The sequence below is a fragment of the Fukomys damarensis genome, unplaced genomic scaffold, assembly GCF_012274545.1.
Source record: "Fukomys damarensis isolate Sample0158 unplaced genomic scaffold, DMR_v1.0_HiC HiC_scaffold_17, whole genome shotgun sequence".
Taxonomy (NCBI): domain Eukaryota; kingdom Metazoa; phylum Chordata; class Mammalia; order Rodentia; family Bathyergidae; genus Fukomys; species Fukomys damarensis.
Window position 1 is genome coordinate 70,631,512 of NW_022900929.1, and position 11,669 is coordinate 70,643,180.

The following is an 11,669-nucleotide window of genomic DNA, read 5'->3' on the forward strand; positions in this document are numbered from 1 at the left end:
ATATATATATAATATTAAATGGTAACTTAATTGTTGTAATGTCAAAGGCAGATGCTTAGAGAGCGAGGTGTCAGAATTACTGAGAGCCATTTATTCATCCCTAAGTTTTAGAAAGCATGTACACTGTGCCAGGTATAATTCTAGGTGCTGTTACAGGCAGTGTAGCAGAACAACACAGATAAAAATCCCTATCTTTCTGGGGTATTTTAATAGGCTATGTCAGATAAGAAAAACACGAGTAAAACATTATGTTGGTGACAACTATAAAGAAAAAAATTATGAAAAAAAAATGGAGAGTGTGTAAAAGAGGAAGGAAGCAAGCCATGTAGCTGTCTGGGAAAAAGTACTCAGAACAGAGGAAACAGCAAGAACAAGGGTCCAAAAGTGGAAAGATGCTTATTATGTTTAAGGAATAGCAAGCAGGCCAGCATAATTGGCAGAATGAGGGAGGGGAGAGTACCAGATGTGGTAAAAGAGATAAGGGAGAGGGACCAGAGCTTTGCAGAATTTAAATAAGGTTTTCAGGGACAGGAATGATAGCAACAGGGGGAAATGGGAGCAGGGAGGTGACTCCAGGTAATTAGAACAATGGAAAACAAAAAGACAAAGACATGCTAGAGGATTTCAGGCATCAGAGGCTGATCTAGAGTGCAATGAGTATGCAGCGTATTTGTGAGTGCGAGCATGACTGTAAGGGGAGGGAATGGTGGAGGAGGTGAAGGGTGGAGGCAAAAGGGTGTGTGTGTGTGTGTGTGTGTGTGTGAGAGAGAGAGAGAGAGAGAGAGAGAGAGAGAGAGAGAGATCATCTCCCATCCCCTGGGAGTTGTGGAAGAAAGACACAAGATGTGGAAGCATGAAAGTAAAAGGTAGGCATTACCTGTTCCTTTAATATAATTTTGCTTTCCCTAGCAAGAATAAAATTCTGCACCAGAAAGTTGCTTTAGTTGCTTTATCTACAAAGACATGATGCAGAAATCTTAGGATCTTTGTGAGGAAAATATTCTCTTCAAATTTTCATGTAGAAAAGAAAAATATGCAAGAAGTGGCATTTAGACTATTGTATAATTAACATGAACTGAACTGTTCTGATACATAGTGAATCATAAGACAAAAATGACCAAGAAAAGAAAAAAAAGGGACTGAGAAGGCCAACAGGAATTTCAATTTTTAACAGGCATTCCACAAAACAGCTAATCCATAGATAAACAACGAAGAGCTAAACAAATGCAACTTGAATTCAAAGATATTCGCAAGGCAAGAGCTAGGACCTTGCTCACAATTAAATAAGTGCCTAGTATGAAGACTCAAATGCCCATTTAAGGAATAAGTCCATCCATTAGTGCTCATTTCAGAATGAAACAGTGTCAAAGCCACCTTATCACCACCTTGAGTTATTACTATTAATAGGGAGGAAATTAAACAAAAGCAATTAAGTAGCAAGAAAGGATATTTTCCTTCCTTATTATTATTGAAGATAGGTAAGTTAATTAGATACCTTGTAGGCAATTAAGACAGGGCCACCCTCAAGGAGCCAACACAGCAAGGAGCCAACATGGAGGACAATAAAGACACATTTACTGAAGGCCAGAATTGTAAAAAGAGAGAAACTACTATACCTTTGAGCTTCTCCTGGGGATAAATAGCAGTGACTGATTTTCCAAATAGGTTTCAATCACCTGGATGAGGGGCCAAGGTCTTAATTCAGCCCTTCCCAGCAATTTCCCTAACCCCTACCCTTATTTTGTTATGTGACATGCTCCCCCATTTGACCCCCACTTAATCAATATTACCCGGGTGATTGTACTCCTAATCTTATTGGTTGGTCATGGTTTTGCCCCACCTCATGCCCACCTTGTAATTTTCCACTGGGCCTTACACAGTTTTGTCCCACTTTGTACCCACCTCACCACACGGCTTTGCTGTATAAAACATCTTTGAAAATTAGGGTGAGTGGGCAAGCCACTTTCTGGTCCCCCTTCTGTCTCTCTTAGACAAAATCTTTCTTTCCCTCAATACATTTTTCCTACTCTGTAACCTCTGTTGTTCCTAGAATTTATTCTTCGATTTTAGAGCACAAACTCTTGTTTCAGATATCTAGCAGGTTTGGGAGTTACATCTCTTCCCCCTATATCATTTTGGAGGTCTTCCACAGGGATTACTCATCAGAGGTAAGAGTTTTCTTTCACAGGTTCTAACTTTGGTCTTTTTGCTTCATAGATTGCAACTTGTTTCACAGGCTTTCATTTGTTTCATAGATTCTGGTTTTTGTATCATATAAATTCTTCTGGTCTTTGTTTCAGCTTTTGTTTTAAGTGCCTTAATTTTAAATTGTGTGTTTTAAATGTTTGCAATTTTCTTGTTAAAATTATGTTTTAGTGTTTTATATGTACGGCATTTGCACTTAGTTGCTTCAAAATGCTGTAAAATGGGTGTCTTATGAAACTGTCTCAGATAAAGACAGTTCAGGCTTTTATCTGTCCCTTATAGAATTGTAAACAAATGGTGGTTACTTTGTCAGACAGCAATTGTCTTTAGGGCAGCTGCCACTCTCAAAGCAGAAGACAGGTTTCTCCAGTGCCCTCTGGTGAATCCCCACTCTCATTGAAGCCAGTGGTGGGTGAAACATAGACCAGATAGGTAACTGGATTCCTTTCTGAGGAAGAACTCTGATTGCGTGGAACTGGTGGAAACTGAGGGGTCATGGCCAGGGCTACTCTCTGGTGGATACCCAAAGGGTCCTCAAAAGAAACTAGCCCCCTGGGCTGGGGATTTGACCTGAGTTCGATCCCTGGTACCCCTCCCCTGCCAAAAAGAAAGAAACTAGCTCCCAACTGCCTGTCCGGGTAATTGGAAAATCTCCACATCTTGTCCCTATCTGGGCTCCTTAGTGAGGTGAAAGGGAAACTTTTGTCAGTGATCATCAGATATCCCCTTTCTCAGGGTGATCTGAAACAATGCTATCAGAGCCCTTTCTTAAGCCTCCTTAAGAGTTGAGCTACAGGTTTGGACTGCTTTCTCTATTACTAGTAAGACAGACTTCTAGACAAATTTTTAAAAAATCTTTCAAAGACTAAAAACTACCAAACCTTTTCCCCACCTCCTAGGCATGGTCTTCATCACTTATGTGTAGGGGAGAAAAATGCCTTTTCTGATAGGTTATGGTCTTTAGAGCATTGACTGTGGTCTTATAAAATGCTATATGGTGATTTTTTTGGATGTTTAACAAGCTTGAGTTTTATTTGGATTTTCTCTCTGCTAGTGAGTTAAAAACTCCCTTTAAACTTTTCTCTAACTCGTTGGGAGTTCATTTGGGAATCTCTTGTAGTCCAGTCTGATCCTTCCAGAAAGTCAGACTAAGACAACTTGCAACAACTGTTTTGTCTTACACTAGGGAAAACAGCAATCAGTAACTTGCATTTGTGTTTTTACATGCTAACTAGAATATGGGACTATTTTAGTCAACCTTCCTTCATAAGCACACATAGGAAGTCCATAGAGGCACCTTTACTACATAGCTTGTGGCTGCTAGAAAGACCTATGAATTTCAAATACTTAGTGAATTTAAAATGGACCTTAAAAGAGTAGCTTTTCTTGCCAGTAAAGGTTGCCTAGAAGACTGGATAGACAATACAAATTTCTCAGAGCTTTCTCTACCTTAGGGCCCAGAGCAGAATCACTGACTTAGCATCTCTGGAGGTGATCTCTTTTGCAGGAAAAGTGCCCTATTTTCCTCTCTCTTTCAAGGAACTAGAAAGTAGCAGTGTGAATTTCTTGGTTTGCTAGCAATACTTCTCTAAACATGATTGTTATAGCTGCAGTCAACTGTAAATTATACTTTGAGAGTACCTACTGGAGTAAGGATATGAGTTACATGAGAAAGATAAGACTGTATACTGGTAAAGGGTTGATAGTTCAGACCAGTTTTATTTTCTGGGTCTCTCTCCAGACGGTAGCTACCTACCCTGGAGTGGAATAAACCTTGGGGGACTCCCCTAGAGCGCACAGGTATCAAACAGAGCCTTATGGGATGCCATATTTGTTTTTCTTGTTTCAGATTAGGAACTCCACATTTGAACCTTACACTCCTCAGAATGTATTAAGGAGCAATTTAGTATTTCTCTACACCCTTGCGTGGTGTACCTACGTCCTAAAGCCAAGTACACAGAGGAAAGTACTATGATGCGATCTCACAATTAGAATTATACTGTAAAAGAGAGAAAATGGTCAAAATCATCATTATGTTGAGATTTTCTTTACATTAAGAAGTAATTCTTATTGGTCTAGAAATGTTAATTTTTTAAAATTTTTAAAAATTTTTATTATTTTTATTTTTCCATTTGTACAGGGGTAACGCATTGTACTAAATATGTAAGGTCTTATCTACGTGGGTTTTATTACAGAAACTAATATAGTATTCTCTAAATAATGAAAAAAGAATAAAATAAGACTACAAGAGCAAGAAGCAATTTAAATATGTTAAAGGACCATTTTCATCTTCAGAATTAAGGATTATTTTAATCTTACATCACTGCCTTTTCTCTTTTACTTTCCTTTTTAGTTTTATTTTAGGATTCCCTATTTTTAATGTTCATACAGAGATTTCTTAACTGAAATACTGAATAGTTTCTCTGGTGTGAAAAACTATAATAGTACACAGGATCCTAATGAGACAATTAATAATGTGAAATAGGAAGTAAAGGGCTAAAGGTGTATGGGAAGTGGGAAGGGTGGGAGAAAGGTAATAAGGGAGAGGAAAAAAATATGAGAAACTGAAAAAATGGAAATAAAGTGTTTGTAAATGGGGAGGGAAGGAGGGGGTGAAGGGAGGGCAGGGACAAGGGGAAAAAATGAGAATCAAGACCTATTATGTAAAGGTACAGGATCCCAATGATGAATGTAACTGTACTGTATACCTAGACTGTACCAATAAACTCAATAAAAAGAAAAAAAAGTAATTCTTGCTTGTGTTCAAGTGTAAATGTAATGAGAGACACTTCATCCTTAAGACTTTCACTATCCCTAAGCCTGAGGCTACTCCCTGCTCTTTAGAACCTGAGAATAAAGTTTCTAAGACCTTAAACCTTGACCACCAGGTGCTGAGGATGGAGTATCTAGGCCAGCCATAACTAAAACCTCCATGAGGCTATATCCATCCTTAGCTAAGTTGTTCAGGCCCCTCAAAGACAATATCCCTTGCAGGAAGTAAATGGCAAATATGGGACTGTATTCATGTGTCTTTTTCTCAGTGCTCTAAGACAGGTTAAATGAGACCTAGCAAAGTTTTTGGATGACCCGGATATGTACATTAAGATCTTTAGAGAACTTATTCAGACCTATGGACTAGATTAGAAAGATATAATGTTGCTCTTAAATCAAACATTGATTTTTAATGAATGACAAGCAGTATTATAAGCTGCTACTATGTGTAGAGATAAATGTTATCTTAATTTTGGAAGCTCAAAAGATAGTAACCAGGGGAATAACTGGTTGTATAGGAACAAGTGTTCCTATACAAGATCCCTACTGGCCTCCCAATCAGATAGGAGACATGAGACCGGGGATTTAGCAAGTTCCCAAGTTTGATCTCCGATACCAAAAAAAAAAAAAAAAATAAAAAAAAAAAAAAAAAAAAAAAAAAAAAAGGTATTTTCAGGCATGTATTCTTAAGGGTCTAAGAAACATGAGGATTAAGCCCCTCGGTTATTTTAAATTGTCAACTATTTATCAGAAAGAGATAGGACATCCCTAGATCCTGATTTGATAAAAGGAAATATTATAATTTTTCCTGTCAGCTTGCGATATGTAGATAGTACAATGTTATATGCCCTCTCAGAGCTTTCTAGCCAAGACACCTGTGTTCTGCTGAATTTTCTAACAGAGGTTATGTTTCTAGATCTAAGGCACAACTTTGCAGCCTTGTGGCAAGATACTTAGGCCTTATTATATCCAAGGGAACCCAAAGAAAAAATTAAAAAAAGAAAGAATTAAACCAATTCTTTCCTCGCCATAGCCCAAAACCCTAAAACCACTAAAGACATTTCTAGAAATCACAGGCTTTTGTCACCTTTAGATAGTAGGATATGGTAAGATTGTGTGACCATCTATCATCCTATGGAAAAACCCAAAAGACCCATATTTTAACTTGGGAAGCAGGTTCCCAGACTGCATTCCAGAAGCTCAAACAAGCACTTCTGAGTGCCTGCCTACAGGACACCATTTCAGTTTGTATGTTAATAAAAGTTAAGACATGGCTTTGGAAATGTTTCTACAAGATCAGGAAGAAGCCTGTAGGGTATTTATAGGTTCAAAATAAATTTATGTAAAAGCCCTAAAACAATATAGTTAGAACACTTTCATTCTCTTTCAAGAGGGAAAAAGCAGCCATTCAGGTTCTTTCATTATTGGTTTAATTTTCTGCTTGCCAGTGTAAATGGAGTTGGTCATAGCCTTTGTCTCTAGAGATATGTTTTGCTAAGGATCGCAGATCCATTCTGGAAAAATTCACCGAGATGGTTAAGATTTAGTTCTCATGTCATACTTAAAACGCACTCTTCTGGGCACTCCTCTCCACTGCCCTGTCCCTGAGAAATAACACAGTTCTCAACAGTGTTTAGTTCAAGGCACTTTCCTCCTCTGTGGCTGCTGAATTTCCAGACACATCTCCCAGAATGGTTAGTTTCTTCCCCTCCCTGGAAACCTTCTATAGTAAAGCTGACCTTCACTTATTTCTGGGCCATGTAGAAAAGTGGTCTAAACTTAATCCTGAACTCTTGAAGACTAAATATAAGTTTTATCCAGATTTATCTGTCTTTCAGCCCTCAGGTGAAATTAGAGAATGAAAAGAACAGCTAACTGGGCTCTGGCCACTTCCTTGTACTTCTAGTCTGCCACCACTGGCACTGAACAAGATAGTCTAAGAGACACCTTAGATTGGGCACAGAACAAGAGGGATAATAGGAGATGCCTTCTTTCCCTTTTGTTTCTTCTCAAAATAAAAGATGGTCACAGGCAGACATCTGCAGCACAGCAGGTTGGAGCCTTGGCAGGCCTTCCTCCCTCACTGCGTAGAATTCATACTAAGCTCCGAGCAGTGTCACCTGGTCTCTTCTACATACAAACCTAGCCTGAGTGGACCCCACTGGAGATAGTTAAATTTACTTGTAACAGTCTGTTGGTTTAGAGAAAATAATCATATGTGGCTATCAGCAACCATGAGAAGCTGTGTAGCTGGGTATTCCAGCCAGACAAACTGTTAGCTTAGGGCCCATAGTAAAACTGTTTTTGCTTTCACAGGTGTAGAAGATTTTTATTCCTTTTGCTTCTTATTACAAGAGATCTCTGTTAATTGACCTACAAAGTTCTGACTATTCTTTACAGTTACAAACCTAAGAATTATAAAAGTTATTGTAATTCAACTTGGCCAAACACATCTGAGTGCACTATGGTTTATAAACAAGTTGTCTTATGTGTGTGTTGTCTGTCTGTTCAATTTGTTACAACATGTACAGCTGTTTATGTGAGTTTTTTTCTTTTCTTTTGGCATTCTGGATTTATAAAGATGTTTGCCTGTAACTCAGGTTGGCTTATAGGTATCAATAAAGACATGCTTCCCTCAGGTTGCCAGATGATCCAAATAATGTCAACTGGTTTTACAAATACAGTACATATCGCTGTTTATATATAATAGTTCAGGAATCTTTCACTGGTCAAAATATTGGGTCTTATAGGTCATCTAAAAATTTGTTAAGATAATTAAATAAAGACTGTTGGGCTTAGGAAAACTACTGGACAGGACTCCCCTTGGTAAATGGAGTGGCTGCCGGGAAAAAATTTTATTCCAGCCTTTGTTCACAAAGGGGATCCCAATAATTTCCATAGCCTTGTAGGAAATACATTGGTAAACATATTATTATGATATGTAATACACTGGTCAAAAGGCTAAATTTTCTATGGGAAAATAATGTTTTATTTAAAATACTCTTAGTTCAAGACAAAATTAAAGGACAAAGGGTTTCACGTGCTACTCATTGTTATTTCATGGTGTATATATTCACCTTCTAGGTGTACAAGTCTTCTAGGATATTTAGGGTAATGATCTTTTTGACTCCGGTATCTACCTTTTCTCTTGTGCTTCCAGCTACCTGTGATATGAGATACATGTCTAGCCAGCATGAGATAACTATAAATAATAGTTTTCCTAAAAACTTATGTAATGTATGTTATATGTGTTACCACACCTAGGGAAGCTCAGTCGCCAGTCAAAACAATGTCACACGCTAAAATTAGAGGTTAGACATTATGAACTCCTAAGGAACATGATAGGCCAATATATGTTCTCCTTAGATGGCATTTTACTAAAGGATAACAACAAATATGAGTTTTCTTTATGTCATTTAATGTCTTGTGATCAGATGAAGGTATCTGACTGAAAGATTATTCCATACTAAGATGGACATTGTTACACAGAAAATGTCACCATGATCGTCATGCTAAAAGACTATGTGTGGCTCTTGATCTTAAGTTTCTATAATATATAACTGTTGTCTGTTAACATTCTGCAAGTATTAAACTGCTAGAACCATCATGGTTGCTAAGAAATAACAGCCCCCTAACTATGTTTTATATTTCAAAGTGCTTAAGGTCCAGACAAAATTATAATAGTTAAGCTCACAGCTCCTACTACACTGCTGTCACTGATTTTCTTTTCTGGGTGTTCAATAATTAAAGTTTGGAGACCAAAACTAGAAAGGTAACTGGGCTATGAGGACAGCCAGTATTTTGGCCCTGTCCCCTCAAGGTCTGCAACATTCAGGACACAAAGGAACCTTACCTACAGGATCCTACATCTTTCAAAGTCCTGAGCAGGGAGACTGCTGGACACCAGAGGACAAATATACTGTGTGCCAAAGGAGAGTCACCATGAGGGGAAAATCTCCCACACTTTCACTGAAAGCAACATGGTCAAGCAAGGCCATGACACATCCTGATGGCTGACACAGGTGCCAAGAGGTTCTATGCATGGTTCCAAAATAATTCCTGAAGAGACTTATCTGACCTTTATAGATAGTAAGAGGTTCATGTCGATTGACCCAGGTGTCACTTTAACTTGGTCTTAAACACTCAATAGAAAAGAATAACCAAAAGAGGTATAAAATAATGCCATAGTAAAGCCAGATACAAAAAGGGGTTCCAGTCATTGACCCCTTCTGGCAGTTTCCAGCTCTACCAGTAGCTGACCATGGTTATGGATCATTGGGAAAAATCTATGGTAAAATCTGTAAGAGCTCAGCTAGAGTTTTATATTTCTTAGCAAACTTTATTCTTCAAATTGTCTCTTATCTTAGGGCTAAAACTAGAGAGAATTATTTCATTCTAGTGTGTTCATGCTTAGATTATGCATACTCTATAATTTCTTAAAAGTTTAATTTATTCTTGCCTAGAAGCTGCCAAACTCCAGGCAATCATACAAACGGAACCAATGACAAATGTTTTAAGACTTCTTCTACTGGGATCCACCAGACTGACATTGTAAACAGCTCATAACTGCTAAAACTGTACAAAATAACTATTGTATTGATTCTGAAGTCCCCTGGACCTTCTCCTTATCCTCTTTGTGGGCTATATTCACAGTAATCCTGCTGACTTTATAATTTGGCCCATGCATTAACTGTTTCTTTGGCTTTGTCTCCTCCAGACTTAAAAAGTTATGCAGCTACCAAGATGACAATACCAGGTGGCTACTGAAGGCCTTTAGAAAGACCCTCCGTAGAGTAACTTTAACTGCTGATCACAACTATGACCCTCTTCAGCTGAAAGCAGCCAGAGTGGTTTTCACCCTTTGTCCCCTCACAGCAGTTAGGGGTACTTCTTCAGAGCGGGGAATACTGCAGACAGGTAAGTTAATTAGAGACCTTGTAGGTAGTTACGACAGGGCCAACCTCAAGGAGCCAACACAGGCCAATATGGAGGACAATTAAGACACATTCACTAAAGGCCAGAATTGTAAAAAGAGAGACTACTATATATACTTCTTCAGAGCGGGGAATACTGCAGACAGGTAAGTTAATTAGAGACCTTGTAGGTAGTTACGACAGGGCCAACCTCAAGGAGCCAACACAGGCCAATATGGAGGACAATTAAGACACATTCACTAAAGGCCAGAATTGTAAAAAGAGAGAAACTACTATACCTTTGAGCTTCTCCTGGGGATAAATAGCAGTGACTGATTTTCCAAATAGATTTCAATCACCTGGATGAGGGGGCCAAGGTCTTAATCCAGCCCTTCCCAGAAATATCCCTAACCCCCAGCCTTATTTTATGTGACATGCTCCCCCATTTGACCCCCACTTAATCAATATTACCCGAGTGACTGTACTTGTAATCTTATTGGTTGGTCATGGTTTTGCCCCACCTCATGCCCACCTTGTAATTTTCCATTGGGTCTTACACAGTTTTGTCCCACTTTGTACCCACCTCACCACATGGCTTTGCTGTATAAAACATCTTTGAAAATTAGGGTGAGTGGGCAAACCACTTTCCGGGCCCCCTTCTGTCTCTCTTAGACAAAATCTTTCTTTCCCTCAATACATTTTCCCTACTCTGTAACCTCTGTTGTTCCTAGAATTTATTCTTCAATTTTAGAGAACACAAACTCACGTTTCCGATATCTAGCAGGTTTGGGAGTTACATGTCTTCCCCCTATACCATTACCACCTAAGCAAAACAACATAACCCAGAGGAATTAGTTACCCATATGACACAAGGCCATTTCAGCTATATAAAGGACTGCTGTGTGGAATAATGGATTACATATCACATAATCAAAATCTAACACATAAAGCTGTTGCAAAAAGCAAAGAAACATTCCCTCAATACGTCCCTTTTTGGAATAGAGAATAGCATAAGGCAATGTCAACTTTTTTCCTCTTGACCCTTCCAGAGCTCAGTTGATTTAGGGATATAGTTTTTTCAATCCTAAATTAAGAATAACTCACCCTCATTTGACTTAAGTAATTCAATAGCATAACAGCAACAACAACAATAAAAGCAGCAGGTCGTGATTATAGAATATTACCAGGTTCAAAGAAAAGAGCTGCTGGAATTAGGAAGACATCCAGCAAGTTTTAACACCGTATTTCTATTCACCAACCAGGTACAGATGATCAAAGTCTATAAGGGATGTTTGTACACGTTATGACTCCATAGGAGACTGCTTACAGGTAAAAAAATTTAGAAACAGGGTTTCAGATGCTTTTCTAAAAGGCAAGTTCATCCATTAAAATAAACATTTTTTAAAAAGCGTATCTCTGAAAGTCAGCATTCTTTCCAGTCCTCCTGCCTTCCAGGAAGCGTTTGCCACGCTAACACTGGAACATCCTTCTATACCATAAGTAAGTCTTCAAACCACAAAAAAAGAACCACTGTGATTTGCAACCGTGTGGTTAGTTCGGTTAGTTGTTCGCGATTCGTACAAGCCATGGTCGGAGGGAGCTGGCGGACCGAGTGGAAGGGACCCGGGCCACTTCCTCCCCAAATGCAACAATAAGGCATCCTCCCGCTGCCCACGCCGAGCCAGAGAGCGGCCGGGTCCCGGGGACGCCGCCTACCACACCGGCCCCGCCGGCCTCACCTTGTAGACGTCCCCGTAGGTGCCACTGCCCACCCTCTGG

General features: G+C 39.0%; 1 protein-coding gene across 1 annotated transcript in view; it reads right to left on the bottom strand.

The window, feature by feature from the left end:
* Map4k5 (mitogen-activated protein kinase kinase kinase kinase 5) overlaps window positions 1–11,669 on the bottom strand; it is a 115,219-nt gene that overhangs the window by 95,060 nt on the left and 8,490 nt on the right. Inside the window, exon 4 of the mRNA XM_010632707.1 lies at window positions 11,630–11,665. Coding sequence (XP_010631009.1) covers window positions 11,630–11,665 — 36 coding nt within the window. The remainder of the gene's footprint in view (window positions 1–11,629; window positions 11,666–11,669) is intronic.